Source organism: Gymnoscopelus microlampas, assembly GCF_963454915.1.
Source record: "Gymnoscopelus microlampas genome assembly, chromosome: 17".
NCBI classification, from domain to species: Eukaryota; Metazoa; Chordata; class Actinopteri; order Myctophiformes; family Myctophidae; genus Gymnoscopelus; species Gymnoscopelus microlampas.
The window spans coordinates 6,528,247-6,547,522 of record NC_139954.1 but is presented as its reverse complement, the minus strand read 5'-3'; the positions used below and the strand labels follow the sequence as shown (position 1 = coordinate 6,547,522).

General features: G+C 45.0%; 1 protein-coding gene across 1 annotated transcript in view; it reads right to left on the bottom strand.

Moving 5' to 3' along the window:
• Nucleotides 1-605: 605 nt before the first annotated feature.
• Nucleotides 606-19,276, bottom strand: part of LOC311064133 (ephrin type-A receptor 6-like) — a gene marked incomplete at both ends in the record, with an annotated part of 409,840 nt that continues 391,169 nt past the window's right edge. The window contains 6 exons of the mRNA XM_084083900.1: nucleotides 606-720; nucleotides 2,185-2,334; nucleotides 3,076-3,269; nucleotides 8,838-8,987; nucleotides 11,616-11,825; nucleotides 12,348-12,409. Coding sequence (XP_083940026.1) covers nucleotides 606-720; nucleotides 2,185-2,334; nucleotides 3,076-3,269; nucleotides 8,838-8,987; nucleotides 11,616-11,825; nucleotides 12,348-12,409 — 881 coding nt within the window. The remainder of the gene's footprint in view (nucleotides 721-2,184; nucleotides 2,335-3,075; nucleotides 3,270-8,837; nucleotides 8,988-11,615; nucleotides 11,826-12,347; nucleotides 12,410-19,276) is intronic.

Below are 19,276 nucleotides of genomic sequence, written 5' to 3'. Positions count from 1 at the left end.
CGGTTTACCGTTTACGTTAATATTTCGCCGCTCCACACAGGAAGTTACTGGTGCTGCAACAAGGCAAAAATACATTCCCCTTGAGTGAGGGTGTTGGGGGACGGGGCCAGTCTCTGAGAGTTTGTCTGTCTCTGCCGTCATCTGGCGGAAGTGGAAGGGAGGGAGGGGGGGGAGGTTGGGGGGCGGGGGGAGGGGGCTCCTATTGGGGGGGGGCATATAAAACAGTCTCCTTTGCTATTGGACGGGAAGGCGGCTCGCTATAGCTATAGTCCCAATATCCAATCGGCTTCTAGACAGTCCTTGAGGCGGCCTCTCTCTGTGTGTGTGTGTGTGTGTGTGTGTGTGTGTGTGTGTGTGTGTGTGTGTGTGTGTGTGTGTGTGTGTGTGTGTGTGTGTGTGTGTGTGTGTGTGTGTGTGTCCGTGTGTGTGTCCATGTGTGTGTGTGTCCGTGTGTGGGTTTTGGGGGAAGGGGGGGGTTGGGGGGGGGGGGGGTGACTGAGGCACAGGCTGTGACTGTCTGTCCGTCTGTCCATCCGTCTAGACTTCGCTCCCGTCCAGTCCGTCTGTCCATGCGTCCCAGTGCATGATGGGATGCGGGGGCGGTCTCATACATGGAAGCCTTTCTCCTGCTCCTGGAGCAGCTGGAGGCGCAGCGTCTGGATGCTGCTGACGATCCGCCTCTGATGGCCGATCAGGTCCACCCCCATGCGCCTGACATCTCTAGGGCGAGAGGGGAACCGCACACACACGCACGGACATAAACACACGCACACGCACACACCACACACATGGACATAGACACACACACGCACGGACATAAACACACGCACACACATGGACATAAACACACACGCAGGCAGGGACACATGCTCACACGCACGCACATACACACACACACACACACAGACAAAAACACACGCACACGCACGCACGGACACACACACGGACACACGGACATAAACACGCACACACACACACACGCACACACGGACATAAACACGCACACACACACACACACACACACACACACACACACACGCACACACACACACACACACACACACACACACACACACACACACACACACACACACACACACACACACACACACACACACACACACACACACACACCTTTGAATAATGTGTAATTGAATCTTTCCTACAGTATGTTAAAGAGGTCTTATTAACAAAGACAACATCATTTTGGATTGTGAAAGCCTAAGAAACATGAAAGGTTGTGAGTTTTTGGATCGGCTATTTTAGCACATTTGTCATGCAATTATTAGACAGGCCTTGAGTGTTTTTTTTGTTTTTTTTGCCTTGTTCCTAAAGCGTAGTTGTTTAAACCAGTGGTTTATGAAACATTTTCATATCAAGGACCCCCACATTAATATGAATTTGTCTGCGGACCCCCATCTCATAACATTTTGTGCTTGGTATTTGAATACTATGTGTATACATCTTACAGTCTTTTATCTCTTGCTTTTAACCACCAGATGGCCCACAGTATTTTCCTATTTCTAAGTTCTGAGGATGCCATCTGGTGGCCAAAGAAGAAAAGTACATCTTTTGAAGTTGAACGTTTTTATAGGAGTCACTGAGGGGTCATCAATGTACATGGACAAATGGGTCCGTGGCTAGACTTGGCCTTGTCTGTGGCAAAGTTTAGATGTTTTTTTATCTACATTATTTTGATCATAGAACTAAATTACTGAATGTCTCAGTCTCCAGGTTTTCCTCAGAATATGCATGTCACTTATTTACTATGACACTATGTATGACACATAGGAGTCCACTGGTACAGTGGTTCTCTAACTTTTTATTTTCAAGGACCCCCATAACTCAGAGAGTGCACAAATGGAACCAAATGGACCCTATGGGTCCATTTGGTTCCATTTGTGCACAAGGTTTGTGTGTTTCTGGTAATATAATTTCCCACTCATTTTTAAGTCCATGGCAAAGATAGAATTTTGAGAAAAATGTCCACCACAAGCCAGCATGGCGATGACCTCTGGATGATAGGCCAGTGCAACAGAGCAGAACCATTGACTCTTTTAACCCTAACCTAACACTAAAACCAAACCTTAACCTCACTACGCTTAAACCTAACCTCAAACTTCCACTTGGGCGAAACACTAAAGAAATGTCATTTCTCACTGACGATGTGTGTTGTACACTCACTCAATACTCATCCTGGCCACGGAGTCCAGGGAGTCGCAGCCCGCTGCCATGAAGTTGTTCTTGTACTGACTCATCTTGATGGAGTCCAGCCAGTCGTCAATGGAGATGAACATGGGATAATCCATCACCTCTCCCGGAGACTCTGGTAGACTGGACGGCGCACACACACACACACACACACACACACACACACACACACACACACACACACACACACACACACACGTCACTTCATGGCCTCGTCATAATCGCAGTTTAAATTAATGCAAAATGAATTTGGTGTAGAGGTAAAAAAGAAGGGGACCAAGTAAAGGGCACCGGGAGTCCCCGGTCAATGATATAGAGTATATAGAGTGTAAATGATCAGTTGATGTCAACAGAAATACAGTTTAACACTTAAATGTATCCTTTTTTTTATATACAAATTGCATCTGGATCTATAACAATTATACCCCAAGGATCATTGCCAAGGATGAAATAGATTGCTGGCACTGGACTTCTATGCAATCCATTCCAATCTACTCTACCCAATCTAGAACTGCCAGTTATTACTGTACTGTATGAGCACAGTTACAATACAGTCATCATGGTCCAATAAAAGAGATGAACTTGTCATATAAACACGTAGTCGGATTTCTTTAGGTTTCTATTTTGTGTGTGTGTATGTTTACCTGTGGATGTCCTCCACCAATGGCAGCAGAGTGCTGGGGGTTTGTATGTGTTTACCTGTGGATGTCCTCCACCAATGGAAGCAGAGTGCTGGGGGTTTGTATGTGTTTACCTGTGGATGTCCTCCACCAATGGGAACAGAGTGCTGGGGGTTTGTATGTGTTTACCTGTGGATGTCGTCCACCAATGGCAGCAGAGTGCTGGGGGTTTGTATGTGTTTACCTGTGGATGTCCTCCACCAATGGCAGCAGGGTGCTGGGGTTGCGGATCACCTTGTCCAGGAAGGACACCACGTCGGTGAACTTGGGCCGGTGGCTCCTCTCCTTCTGCCAGCAGTGCAGCATGAGCTGGTGCAGAGCCACGGGGCAGCCCATGGGGGCAGGCAGCCGGTAGCCCTCCTCTATGGACAGAATCACCTGCACAGACGGACGGACAGACAGACAGACAGACAGACAGACAATAAGCATGGTAATTACATACATAGAATGCAGAGAGACACTGTAGTGTAGGGCATCAGTAAACTAGGATCACAGGTTCGCAAGTCAAAGAAGTGTGCATTCACAATTTCCTAACCACTTTCTACATGCCATCCCTATTTTGGGCACATTGTTATAGATAAAAAACATTCTAAAATGTATATAATTTTTTTATGTTCAGAAATTGTGATGTATTTACACAATCGTTATCGTTGCGATTTTTCTATGGAACTACAGCAAAGTATAAAATAGGGGTTAGAATAGAGTGGTTAAAATACACCTAATTATTTTGGTATAAACTAAACTAGATTTGCATTTGCACACAAAACAGATTTTCTCTCACATACAGTATTTCCTCCCCAAAAATATTTTACTTACATATTATTTACATCTTTTTTGAAATACCATTTAATCTGAACATGCACCGTCTATCTTTACTGTAACTTGGCATGTCCAAAACAATCTGTGTTTCAATGGATCCAATGTAGTTACCAGCTCTTGTTAATACTTTTCATTGGTTCAATATTTATATGTATAATATTTTTAAATTGCTACTTTTGCACGAATGACGAATTAGAGCATTAAAAAACATAAAACGTTGAATACAAGATACAAGGTTTCTATCTCTCCGGTAGGGCGATATATTGTATTCCTGTCTGATGTGAGGTGGGTTTAAGTCCTGCTGTGCTGGCATGAGCAGCATCCGTGTCTGAGACCCCCTAAGCCTCAACATCTCCCATTTCCAGCAAGGATAAACGTTTGTTTGTTCTCTCAAGTGGGAGACGTTCATCGCTGTTGTGCAGAAACCTCGCATCTCCATTTTTTTGTTAGTTTTTTAGAGTAGCCAATTATTTTTACCCCCTTTTTCTCCCCAATTTAGTCGTTATTCCAATGAATTCCTTCTCACACACATCTCTGGGGTGTCACTGCTGTTGTATCCTACCGACTCACCTGCCAGTGAGGAGCACCCACCGGGAGGACGTAGAGCCTTTGCCCTACTCCTCCCGCCCAACACTCCCTGCTGACAGGTGTTACCAATGATACTAATGAAGGCTCTGTTCCATTCTGGTCAAACAGAGTCAGGGTGCTAATAATATTGTGCATGTTGGCCCACTGGAAACACCAGTGTGTCCACAGTTGGGGTCCAGGGACCCTCATGGGCTTCCAAATGGCCCCTTACAGGTGTGTCCATTTGGTTCCATTTGTACACTCTCAGAGTTAAGGGGGTCGTGGAAACCACTGTGCTAGACTAAATGGAACAGAGCCTTCATTAGTATCATTGGTAACACCTGTGAATGTCTTCATAATATGGCTGCTGTGAATAGAGCCTATTGTGCTCGTAAATTAATGTCCTACTTCGTCATACTACAAGAAACTGAACGAACACAGGCAATGCCCTTTCTATCTAGGACCCTGGCAGCTCTTCCCTGGTGTTGTCACCTCCAAGCCCCAAGCCAAACTGACCCCCTACACCTGTAGCATGCGGCCTGCCTTTTAACCAGGTGGGATAAACCAAGCACAATGAAAGTAATTTGTATCCATTGTATCTCAAACAAAGGCAAAGAAACAAGGCCTTGAGTTAATCTACAATTACAATAAATATTTCTGGCGCCCAAACACATACAAGCGACGCACATTAAGTAACAAAAATTGACGATCTATAGGCTCACAACGCACCGCTATTTAAGAAAAGAATTAAGTGAAGTGTATTCTTTGCTGTGAAAAGTGAAAGTGGTTAAGTTTGGGTTTCATAAATATTCAACCAATGAAAAGTATTAACAAGATATTGTGACAAAATGATAACTATATTGGATCCATCGGAACACATTCTTTTTTAATTTCCTGAAAAAGTAACCATTTTGGACATACAAGGTTTCCACCCTACATCAACGCTTGGCTTCACTCTCTCTCTCCTCTGCTACACGTGTTACTCTCGCCCGAGGTCAGTCTGTGAGCCAATAAGCTCCCAGAAAGGCAACCAGCTGGCGTACAACAGGCCTACACTACATGAAGCCATGCTATAGAAGTCTAACAGGCCTGTACATCAATCCATGCTATAGGAGCTCAAAGCCAGCCCATGATTTGAAGTCTTAACGTTCGGCACACCTCTGTATATCCGCGTGCCATACGTAAGAGGAGTGTGGGAACGCGGAGAGCTGTGCACGTGTGCGCACGCGTGTGTGTGCGCGTGTGTGTGTGTGTGTGCGTGTGAGTGTGTGTACTTGTATTACTATACTTGTGAGGGCCTTACTGTCCCTACAAGTATAGAAGAATTTGAGAAATAGACGACACAGCGCTTCAGGCTGTGACGCGTCGGGAGCGTGTAGATCTGCTATTTTCAGCTGTAGGTTTAGGGCTAAAAATGGCAACAAGTGTAAAAAATGGTATTTGTAAAATCATCGCCCTGAATGTTATGCCCTCACTATTATAGTAATACAAACGTGTACGCGCGTAAGTGTGTTCGTGCCTGTGCGCGTGTGCCTGCGCGAGCGGGTGTGTGTGTGAGAGTTGTGGAGGCAGCACACTGTGGCTTGGCCCAGGCTTACGCCGTGGAAAAGCACTTCTAAGCAATTCCGAAAAAGCACAAAATCCCCCCGCCAAACCCTGAGACTTTGTGTGTGTGTTTGTGTGTGTGTGAGTGTGTGTGTGTGTGTGTGTGGGTGAGTGTGTGTGAGAGGGATGAGGGGATTAAGGAGGGGTTTTCACACTCAGTGAGGAGAGGGATGAATGTCTTCCTTCCAGCCATCGTTCCAATCCCCTGACCGCAGACCTGGGATCAGCCAACCTCTGACTGCACTGCACTGCAAAGGTCTCTCTCTCTCTCTCTCCCTCCCTCCCTCTCCTTTATGCTTTTATCTCTCTCCTCACCTCAACCCCTTTATTCCTTCTCAGTCATTCTCTGTGCATCTCTCATTTTCTTGGTTTCCATTTCACCATCCACCAAACACAATTGGACTTTTCAAAATGCCAATTCAGTGCCCTGGGCCGCTGCCCCTTCATAGGACAAAGTACCGTGTTTTTGTGCCCGTACGCACGTCTTCCATTTCTCTTATGTATTTCCCTCTCGCCGCACGGAACCGCAGCAAACACATCGGCGATGTCAGGCAGACACTTTGTTTCATGTCTCATTTCAAACATTTCATGTTTTTTATGCTTTTTCATAAATTAAATGCCCTATTTCAGTGGTTCTCAACCTGTGGGCAGGGGACCGATGGTGGGCCACGAGGGAGAAAATAGAAGATTCTACAGTTTGGGGCGGCAGTGGCTCAGGTGGTAGAGCGGCCGTTTGGGAAATGGAAGATTCCGGGTGTCATATACGGCAGCAAATGCGCCCAGCGGCCCAGAGCAGGCATTACGGTAAATGCAAGGCGCCAAGCCGACAGGAAGTGAGCCTTGGCTATTACATGTAAACACTAAACAGACGCAGAGACAGAGACGTATGCTATTTTGTATCACCAACCTTGTTGTGAATAAACACGTTCATATGATTTAAAGAGGACTCCGTCCATCTTTACACCCGGTTCAATGTGTTGTGAATTTTTGCTATTCATGAAACTTTTTGAAAGCTACAATGTCACGCACAAAATAGGGACTCCGGGTTGAAAGGTTAAGTTGGCTACGTTTATTTAAAAAAAAATATTGAACCAAGTAACAGTATTAACAAGAACTTGTACTCAGGTAAAGTGCCTGCCCTCCACCGCGGAGGTTGTGGGTTCGAATCCACCGTGGTGCATCCAGCTTGGTCGAGCGTCTATACGAACACAATTGGCCCGTGTTCGGGGGAGGGAAGCGGGTGATATCACTTTCACTGCACGTACTCCTACGGGCTGGGGGCGGCACCTGTCAGCAGGGAGTGTTGGCCGGGAGGAGTAGGACGTAGGCTCTATGTCCTCCCGGTGGGGGCTCCTCACTAGCAGGTGAGTCAGCAGGATACAACAGCAGTGCCAACTCACAAATGTGTGTGGGGAGGAACTAATTGGCATAACTAAATTGGGGAGAAAAGGGGTGTAAAAAGCAAAAAATAAATAAATAAAAAGAGCTTGTGACTATAAAATGCCTATATTGGATCCATCGGAAAACAGGTTTTTGCAGATACAAGGTTTCCGCCCGACCGCAACGATATCATAATCATAAAAATGTTGTTTATTTATGCCATTAGTAGGAAAGGGCTACAGTACGATCATCACTTCGTTCCCATAAACCATCGTAATGTAAAATGTGTATTCCCCTATGGGCTGTCAGGACCAGAATGTATCGTTGCATAAAAGTCAGTATGAGCCAGACGAACGAGCGCTAATTTGTGTGCAGGATTTATGGCTATTATTACATGCACCATTAAGGCCGCTAAGCTGCCCCCTTGAGGATGATGTGTGATCAGTTTAGAAATGTCTCTCAAGTCTCTATACTGCATGTTAACCACACTGGATTGTCACGCCACTACACGGCCTGAAAATCCAGTCCTGTATCGCGCTGATCAGAGCAATGGTCACCGAGTTATGGTCATTTGAAGTGTTAAACACTGATGTGACACTACTGTAACGCCCCATATGTGTGAAATGTAGGTTTTTTGGTGTGACTATTCTCTTGTGTGCCTTTGGCCCCCGGGGGGGCCCTAACCTGGCCCCTGGGGGCCACACATGGCACGTGGTGTGACTATTGACATGGCAGGACCCCTGGCAGACAGTCCACAGTCCATTGTCCACCCATTAGGCAATTTTAATATAGGATAGACCCAAGTCTAATGTAGCCAGACCAGAGGTGGGCAACTTTGATGATGGAGAGGGCCACTATATTTCCACACTCACTCCAGAGGGCAACATTGCATATACTGTCTCTCCGTATATTAACTTTTGTCACACAAAAGTAGCAAAAATAGCAGATCTACAAGCTCAAAACGTGTCGCAGTGCGACGTGTTTTGAGCTTGTAGATCTGCTATTTTTGCCGATTTATTTGTGCTATTTTTTATTGGAATCTTGAAAAGTAACATTTTTTATTTAACTTCAAATGCATTTTGTTATACTGATGTTAACTTTATGAACTTAAATACAAATACATTGGACATAAAAAAGACAATAGAATTGTAATACTAGTCATTAAGCTACTAATATAGACTGAAGGAATTAAAGTCATGTTTGCATGTTTGGAATTGTAACAGTTGAAATAAAAAATATATCAGTAATCCGATATTAACCTGCGGACCGCATTAAGTGAAGGTGGGCCGCCAGTTGCCCATGTATGAGCCAGACAGTCCAATTAAAGTCCAATATTCAAAATGTACTTGAATAAAAGTACAAAAGTATTGACATCAAAATAGCCTCAAAGTACCAAAAGTAAAATACTCATTCAATCATCAGGCGGAATGATTGTTTCTCTTCTGTACCTACTACACTTTTATGCGCTGTATCTGTAACTTTTTTACTGCCGTGCTGTCTCTGGCGTCTGTATTTCCCCCACGGGATCAATAAAGGTATCCATCTGTTCATTGAGCGCGTGCGGTAGCTACTCACGTCCTGATTGGACATCTCCCAGTACGGCCGCTCGCCGTATGACATCACTTCCCACATGACAATGCCGTAGCTCCACGCGTCACTGGCTGACGAGAACTTCCTGTAGGCGATGGCCTCCGGAGCGGTCCATCTGATGGGGATCTTACCCCCCTGTTTGCGCGCGCGCACAGACACACACACACACACACACACACACACACACACACACACACACACACACACACACACACACACACACACACACACACACACACACACACACACACACACACACACACACACACACGGTATTGAGGGTTTAACTGGTCAAATTTCTGAAAAGATAATGTATTGTCAAACAAGTCTATGAAGCTATCTATGAAATCTATGAAAAAAGTTTGCCAATGGGGAGGCTGACCCCACAACAGGCAGCGAATGGTGGCTGACCCCACAATCAGCCAGCCAATGGAGAGGCTGACCCCACATCAGCCAGCCAATGGACAGGCTGACCCCACATCAGCCAGCCAATGGAGAGGCTGACCTCACATCAGCCAGCCAATGGAGAGGCTGACCTCACATCAGCCAGCCAATGGAGAGGCTGACCTCACATCAGCCAGTCAATGGAGGCTGATGGTACCATCACTAAACTGTGTTTCTCAAACTTTTTCATGTCAAATTGATATTCATTTGGCCACGGACTCCCATCTGACATCTCAAATATGTTGTGCCAGGAACCCCCAGAAGCAGTGGTGTGTTCTACCGTCAGATGCTGTGTACGGCGTATACCTTGAGATTTTTTTTCTTCGCTACCGTATACCTTCAAAAACTGTTTCATCCATTGAAAACGCGAGAGCGTATACCCACGACCCCGCGCATCTTATCGTAGCGTATACTTTCCGAAAAAAAACTAGAACACAACACTGCCCAGAAGCAAATACTTGAGTAAAACATTTTCATGTTAAAAAACTATATATTCAAAGATTTAGCCAAAAATAGCCAATCTACAAGCTCAGAACATGTCGCACGACTCGAACCATGACACATTGTGAGCTTGTGGATTGGCTATATTCGTTTTTGTTTTGTTCTTTATATTTTAGAAATTCCTTAAGTTTTTGGAAAATGTTTGACATTCTTTTAGAAAGACATGCCCAAAATAGGGCTGCAAAGGGGTTACACAATGTTAACCGTCAGCACTACGGCTACGTGCACTTTATTTGTGTGTTCTGAGAAGCGCTGGTGAATTAAATTAAACACCACTGGCCTCAGAACAACACCTTGTGAGCATTTTGCAACAGGCCGGCATGAATACATCATCCCCTCATGAAACATAAATGAATGACATTCCAGTCAAAGGTTTTTTCCATCCCCTCCAGCACCCGCACCCCACCCCACCACCACCCACACCCCACCCAACAACAACAACAGCAACAGGGTGATTTATTTTCAAACTAGCCTTTCAAAGCAAAACAGCGCTTTTTACAAACGTCAGGCAGAATGAACAGCTATGTCCTGCCTGCCTGCCTGCCGGCTGGCTCACGCCATTAAAGGTGCTGTACGCTTTATTATGGTAATACACATTAAAAAATAATGATAGAACCCTAGGCGGCAAGCGTTCGCTCTTGGAAAGGCGGCCAATACGGAAGTCATGAAAGCGCTGAAGCTCTCATTAATGGCCTAGAAGGTGCCACTGATTCCCCTACTCCGTCCGCAAAAGAATATTCATTCCATTGGAGTCAATGGTGACTTGACGCAACTTTATTACCGCGGTAAACTTTTTCATAAAGACTTTATGTTTTCAATCGCTAGTTTCAAGTCTTCTTCCCACATCATGATATGTTTTTTACTTTCACCCAGTGCCAATTGCCTAAGCTGTAATCCCGGGCGCTACTTTCCCTCTGCCAGCCTGGGGAGAGCCCCGAACTGAGGTCATGCTTCCGTCAACGCATGAGGCCGATTCTTATCACCTGATATGCCTTTTTGTGAATTGTGGTCCCATTCAAAATTGATGATAAAGCGGGGTATGTTTTCGGGGCTTGTGATTGGGTTCTACTGAGTGAAGACCCAGCCTCGCTCCCCTTCCATCCGATAGCAATCATCCAAAAAACACGCGCTTCTTGATTATTCGATAAACTCATTCAATCCGGGAACGCATCTGTGTCATTTTAAATTTGAGCTATAACCATTTTTTTTTACAGTTTGGGCTATTCAAAAATAGCAGATATACAAGCTCATAGCGTGGCACTGAGTGCCGCGCTATGAGCTTGTAGATCTGCTATTTTGGAAAAATCTTGAACCTTTTGTGCAAATCTTTGAATAAATTCATTTTTTATGCGAACATTTGTAACTCAGATCTTTGCTTCTGGGGGTCCCTGGAACAAAATATTTTACAAATGTTCGCTTTAAAAATAATATAAATGTTGAAAGATTTGCACACATTTTCACTATTTTTTAATAGCCAAAGAAATAAAAAAAATTACACAGATGCGTTCCCGGTCTTAACTCATTGAGTGCCCAAATTATTTCTGGCTATTTCTGGCCAGTACGATTTTGATTATTTTTTTTTTTAAAGTAAAAAAAAAGTGCTTAGGAAGCGAGATACAGCCTTTTCCAGTTATAAGTTAAACAAGGAGTGGATGGAGCTTTAAATCTTCAGATAATGATATCATGTTTTTTTTTTTCAAAAACACCTGAAACACGTTAATGACACTCAATGAGTTAATAGATATAATATATTACATAATGGGTCAGCCCAGGTCAGACTACCCGTGGTCCGGCATTGGCAGTGGGGGGGGCTCGTACCGTGGTAGTGTATGCGGCCTCGGGGTCATCCTCCAGCACTCTGGACAGGCCAAAGTCGGACACCTTGCACACCAGGTTGCTGTTGACCAGGATGTTCCTGGCCGCCAGGTCCCTGTGCACGTAGCCCATGTCCGACAGGTACTTCATGCCCGACGCGATGCCACGCAGCATGCCCACCAGCTGGATCACCGTGAAGTGGCCGTCGTGTTGCTGGGTAGAAAAACAGTTGGAGAGAGGGGGGGGGGGGGGTGGGGGGAAACAGGGGTGTCATTTGGGGTTCCATGGGATTTCAATTGCCACCCCCCCTGGCTTTCGCATTTGACCAAGTGTCTTTTAATCATTATTTGATCCACCTCTGTAGAACTTATTGGGGTGGTTATATTTTGTCTTGATGGTCAAGATTACATTTATCCCCTGAGCAAGCAGGCAGGCTCTATTAGCTCAATTGTAAAAATGAGCAGGAAACCGGGTTCAAATCCGGGGTAGAAGAGAGTATGTGCAAACTATTTCTTCTTTTTTATTAATACGACACTGATGATAGTGCTGTCAGACAAGTCCATGAATCTGCAACACAATGTCATACAATGATACACAATTTCATGCAATTAAATTGTAGTGGGGGTCCCTGCTTCATCTCTCTCTCTCGGGTCCTTGTCATGAAAAACGTTGAAGACCCCATGTCTAACATGAAGGCAGTGGGTTTAATAGCTGGGATTAAAAAGCGCAACTCACCCTGAGGAAGGAGTCCAGAGAACCGTTCTCCATGTACTCCACCACGATCATCACTGGTCTGCCTGCAAACACACACACGCACGCACGCACGCACGCACGCACGCACGCACGCACGCACGCACACACACACACGCACACACACACACACGCACACACACACGGTGTGTTACTATAGTCGTTAGGACATAAAACACAGCTTTTATGAAGAAAACAAATTGAGGTCATTTTTAACCCTAAACCCTGAAGCTGAAAGTAGCAGATCTTCAAGCTGCACTTGGAGCTCTTGTAGATTGCCTATTTTCGGTGTGCAACACCAACATGCAACTAAGTATAAATCAGGCATGTCTCCAGCCCCAACCCCTAAACCTAACATCTAAATGTCTAATTCTAGTCCCAACCGGAATCGTTTCCTAATTGTAAGTGTAGTGCCCCAGACAAGACCTGGCCACAACAGCTCCGCCAATCGAGCTTAGCTCTATTGGCACGGTGGGTTGTTGCTGAGTGGGAGAGCGGGGCTCGATTCCAGCTCTGTGTGAATCACTACATAAGCATAACTCTAAAAATATATTTTTAACCATAAAATAACCATTTCTCACGCACGCACACACACACACACACACACACACACACACACACACACACACACACACACACACACGTACGTATAAAACAACGGCGTCGTCAATGTGCTTCAAAGCGTTGTAACGTTTTATTGCGTCATTCTAACATGCAGTGTGATGCACTGTATGAATGTGATAAAACAGTTATCTGTTTGATTAGAGACTATATAACATGTGTTTGACGTGGTGCAGTCAGACATACATCTGCCACACGGTGACGCCAACAGCACGTCTCCACGTCTGCACCACAACACAACTTAAACACTGTAAACCCCATTGCCACGGGTTGTGAGCTCCAAACGGAAGCCAGTGGTTGAGACCTGATCTTGTACTGTGGACGACCTCACTGAGAGAGCAGCGTTATTCCAGGAAAACATGAAACATTGTGTTACTGTATGAAACATGATCACAGAAAACTGTGTGTGTTTTTTCAATGCTGTTGCCCCACAGCAGCTTTGTAAAGTCATCTTAAAGGTTGTGTGCCAGAAACAGTGGTGGGAATTAAGTAACTTAGAACATTAAACTCAAGTACTGTACTGTGCTTAAAGGCTTAGTACGCAACTTTCCCCTGTGTTTACACAACGCAATGATTATATTTTTAACCCATCATTTCCCTCTATACAAGCAGTCATCAGCCACTGGAGTTTACCTGCAGAAACACACTGCCCTCTGGTTTGTTTGGGTTGCTCAAAAACGCTCGAAAACAAACAGTGAAAACAAAAAAATATAGCGAGAGGGCAATGTGTGTCTGCAGGTTTTTTTAAATTATTGTTTTGTTATGTAAACACAGGGCAGAGTTACGTACAATGCCTTTAAGCACAATTTTGAGGTACGGTACCGTTCACTTACTTTACTTTGAGTAGAAGCTCAAAATGCGTCGCATTGCAACACGCTTTGAGCTTGTAGATCGGCAATTTTTGGCAAAGAGATTGGTGTAGATGGGGAAGAAGCGGCCCGAGTACAGTTGTAACTCAAGTCCAGAGACTACAGGGTTTAAGTGGTTAAGAAAGACACTGAACCTCTATCAACTAAAATGTAAGTCAAATGACGACACAGCACATGGATAACCCCTTTTAGGCAGTGCCATGCTATAGGTTAGACTAGAGGAACACTCTTGTGGCTGTTCCTGGTTTGATTCCCTGGACTTGCAGAACAAATCTGGGTGGGTAAGTAAGTAAGTGACCAACACTCACCCCTCCCTCAACACCGCTGAAGTGCCCTTGTGCAAGGCATGGAAACCCCCAACTGCTCCTGTGGAGCTGCTCAGTGGCCAACAGTATAAGACTGTGGTTGTACTGGTCAGCTCCCAGTACAACAGTAGAAGACTGTGGTTGTACTGGTCAGCTCCCAGGTGTGTGTGTGTGTGTGTGTGTGTGTGTGTGTGTGTGTGTGTGTGTGTGTGTGTGTGTGTGTGTGTGTGTGTGTGTGAGATTGCGAAGCAGGGCATTGCTGAGAAAGAGCATTCGTGCTCAAGTGAACCTCCCCGGGATAAATGAGTAAAAAAATATATAATCAAATACAAATACAACTTATTAGTTATGGTAACCTTGAGGGCTCCTACATCCTCTATCAACTCAGGGGCTTTGGGGTTTTGCTGACCCTTCACCTCTTTCTAGCATCCGGGGGGTTCGAATTCAGTCCATGCGCTGGTCAAACCAAGGTCAGTCAATCCGAGCGGGTAGAGAACAGCAGTGCCCAGAGGGCACAGAGCTCAGAGAATGGAATACACTCACAGAATGAGGCTTCAGAAGTGTGTATTACAGCAGTGTGTATTAGAACACCCCTGTAAACACTACGCGGGTGTAGGCAATCTGACCTCCACAGGTCATCATCTCAAACATTGCCTCATAATAGCCTTTGTCCTAAAACACACTGATACTCTCAAATGTCATCGCTGAAACGGGAGCGGTCCGTTGTATGCGATATTATTACGCGGATTGGTTGAATGCTTGATTCCGATTGGTCAATCACTGAATTCAGCGGACTGTTATTGGGGCGGTGTAGCCGCCCCCTATAAGTGAGTTTTGGACACCGACCAATCCTGCACCGTGATTGGCCAATAGTCTACAACGCATTGTATACCCCTAACCCTTCCATTGTTAATGCAAATCGATACTTTTGCAAAGTCAGCCAATCACATTACAGCTAGTGTCATCACCACTAAGTGTAATGTGATTGGCTGACTTTGCAAATTCAGGACTGTGATTGGCTAGCGAAACACATGACACATGTGCAGCCCTATGAATAGCAGTATGGACTTTAAAAAAAGTGATTAATCTTTTTTTTAAAGTGAGTCATGTTGTGATGACCACACACCGCCCACTTCACACTGGGTGTGATTTTTTTTTATAATAATGACCACTGAACTCACTAACAGACCGCTTGATGTTGTGCCTTATCCAGCAAAGCAGCTATGTAAACAAACACACAATGTCATTTACAGCTAAACATTGCTCTCGAATGTTTTTGAAAAGGTCAGTCACCTGGCATAAATCAATGCAATGCTGTCATTACCGTATAAGCAATGAAATCCTTTGTTTTGTTGTTACTTTTGGGTCAATGTATTAATAGTTTTATGAAGTAGCCGTGTAATAAGCGCGATAATCAATGGGGAGCGGGTCATTATCGAGAAATAAACCGCTTCAGGGTGAGCGGGTCATTATCGAGAAATAAACCCCTTCAGGGTGATTAGACCCTGCCACGACCCCTCCGCTATCACGTCGGGGTCTAATCACCCTGTCGGGGTTCAGGTGTGTGTAATGAGGCGATCTCCATGAGGACAGCGATCACGGATAATATTCCACGATTTTTCAACGGTCAGTAAAATCGTAGCGTCCCACTATTACTCTGGCAGTTAAAGAGTTAAGTTCACACCTCTAAATAGCTGCCGACTGCCGAGTGTCACCAGCGTGAATTAACATAGGAATGAGCCCGGATGCATATCAATGCTCCATTGTGTGACCTGCTAAATCCTGTAGTGTAGGTGTTAAAATAGCGTACCACCAAAGATCAAATCAACCCCTGCACCACTGGTCCTTAACACTGAAACACGTCATCCAATAAAAGCCCTTCTCTCCCGCCGTACAAACACCAGAGGATGAAGCTCATTAGAGTACACGGCACCGTGCGTGGCAGAATGAAGCACAGCCGTCCTGAACTAATAAGCAGAAGTTTTTGTGCCGGCAGGATGTGTTGCTCCTGCGGCGCGGTGCGTGAAGGAAAACAAGCGCACCTGTTCCTCTCCCTCCCGTCGCCCGGTGTCACCTGTTCCTCCCTGCTCAGGTAAAGTGACAGTCACAGCACACTAACTCTCCCTCTTAATTAGTCTCCCAAGAACAACAACAACAACAACAGATGGACGGACGACAGAGAGAGAGAGAGATGGAGAGAGAGAGAGAGAGAGAGAGAGAGAGAGAGAGAGAGAGAGAGAGAGAGAGAGAGAGAGAGAGAGAGAGAGAGAGAGAGAGAGAGAGAGAGAGAGAGAGAGAGAGAGAGAGAGAGAGAGAGAGAGAGAGAGAGAGAGGGAGAGAGAGAGAGAGAGGGAGAGAGGCAGACAGACAGACAGACAGAGAGACACACAGGCACACAGAGACCGAATGCAGCCAATAAACGAAATGCCTCTCTATATGACTGTGAATTGAGGTTGTTGTGCGTGTGTGTGTGTGCGTGTGATTGTGCGAGAGAGAGAGAGAGAGAGAGAGAGAGAGAGAGAGAGAGAGAGACAGAGAGAGAGTTTGGTGCACTGTTGGATAAGCAACCACGCAGAATGGCTTGTTCTGATGACTCACTCTCTATGTCAAAACCAGCTGTCACACTGTCATGTGCGTAGACACACACAGACACAAACACACACACACACACACACACACACACACACACACACACACACGCACACACGCACGCACGTACGTACGCACAGACTTGCAGACGTGACTTTGCTAGAGTTACAGAACTCTTTGTCATCCAGTAGAACGACAACTTAACTTTTGAACAGGAAGTAAAGATGTTACAGTACTGTATGTTTGTGGTTTGACATTTTTACAGTATATAATGAGGGAGAATACACATTGTAAACTATAATATACACTGGATTCATATTTATATTAACTCATCTATGCCTACACACCAAACATGTGTGGTTTGGTAACGGGCTGGCAATGCATGTTTTGGAGTCATTTCATAATCATTACGATACGATACGATACAACGATACGATACAACGATACGATACAACTTTATTGTCAGCTTTCACCGAAATTTGCTTTGTGTCCATGACGTCACCGTTCAAGATACAGGCAGGACATACACAATACATTACACAAAGTACATTACAGGACATACATCACAGAAGCAGACAGAAACAAGAACAGTAGAACAAATCCTCTTGGTTTACCGACTTTGGTTTAAAAGCAGAACAGACTGATGTACAAAAGAGTTCTTTAGCCTGTTTTTCTTATATTTAGGGACTCTAAACCGCCTCCCGGAGGGCATCAGTTGATATTCATCATTTAAAACATGTAAGGGGTCAGAGGAGATGCTCTTTGCCAGTCTAAGCATACTATTGATCTGGGCCTCTTTAAAGGAACGTAACACAGCCTCGACTGGCCTACCAACTATTTTAGCGCAGATCTTAATTTGGCTATACAGTTTGTTCTTATATACCATTGATAGGCTGTTAAACCAGGCCGTGCTACAGTACAACATCACAGTTTGAACAACAGACGTATAGAAAAGAGACAAGATCTGACTGCTAGCACCAAACGATCTAAGTCGGCGTAGGGAGTACATACGCTGCTGTATCCTCTTACAAATATAATCAATATGAGATGACCATGATAAGGTGGCATCTATCATCACCCCCAGATATTTGTAAGATGGGACTTGTTCAATAGCTGAACCATGGATTGTCACTGGTGGTGTCTTATCACCGGGAGCAGGACCAAATATAATTTCCTCAGTTTTCTTAGTGTTGATAATCAGATTATTTTTGTCACACCACTCCACAAGCCGGTCAACGCTACACTGGTACTGTTTCGGGTCATCACTGTCAGTCATCAGAGCTATTAGCGTAGAGTCATCTGAATATTTCAGAAGAAACTGATTTGACTCGCAGGTGTTACAGTCTGCCGTGTATTAACCCATTTTACCTCGTTACTGCTGTACTTTAAACACACTGCGTCCACACGTTTGCACTTGCAGTAAAACAATTGATGAATGTATGTCGAGAGAACTAATTACAGTTCAAAATAAAATAGTATTTCTTATTTGACTTCAACATGAAACCACTTAAAACGTGTCATATCGGTCTGAATCAGAGCATTCTGCATCACTACTTTTCTACATCACCAACGTCTTTACCCAGGTGGAGGGCAGTGACATGGCAGACGGCTGGAGGGACCAGGACAGATGCACTAATGCACGTGCGATGATGCGACGCGAGAGTGCGGTCTAGCCAACACCAACTTGGGACACCTGAATCGCTCCCCTCCTCCACACTCTCCTGTCTAGCAGAAAGGTCTTGAGCTCTACAGTGCTGTTAGCTAAACTGTCGCGCCGCAGTATAGGTGAAGCGTTTCTTGCCTTTCCTGGCTTTGCCCTGGGTTGGCTCCTCCCACAGTGTCAGTTTGCTCGCCACTATTTCCGGGGGCCTGACGCAGTGCCCTGCCAGCCTCATCCTCCTCTCTCTCTGACTTTGTCTGTGACCCCGTGGTATAGGTCCCCGTAGAGCAGTGGTTTTCAACCCTTTTCATATCAAGGTCCATTATTTATTCGGCATTTGAGCCGCGGAACCACCGTTTGATGAGGTTTAGCCTCTCAGACCCCAAACTTAGAATATTTTGTTATTGTTGGATACGATTTTGTCCACAATTCCATGCTGGTGGTACCATAGGAGAGATAACAGGCAAACGTTGATCAAAATAACAATTGTTTAATTAAGTAATGCAGATGTTTAACAATAATTTAACTCTTGAGAGCGTAAAATGAAACCAAATGGACCCGTAAGGGTCCATTTGGTTTCATTTTAGATCTTTAGATCTTTTAGATCTTTAACTCTCTCAGCGTAAAATGAAACCATTTGGTTTCATTTTACGCTCTCAAGAGTTAAAGATCTAATAAGGGTCCATTTGGTTACCAACTCTCCATCATTTAGCTGGGGACCACCTGGAACCCCCTCAAGGACCACTGGTGGTCCCCGGACCACTGGATGAGAACCACTGCCGTAGAGGTCCACGTTTCTGACGTGGTCCGTCCATGTGACACCTACTGTCACACACTAATAATGCAGAATGTGCACGCAGTCCTTATCTG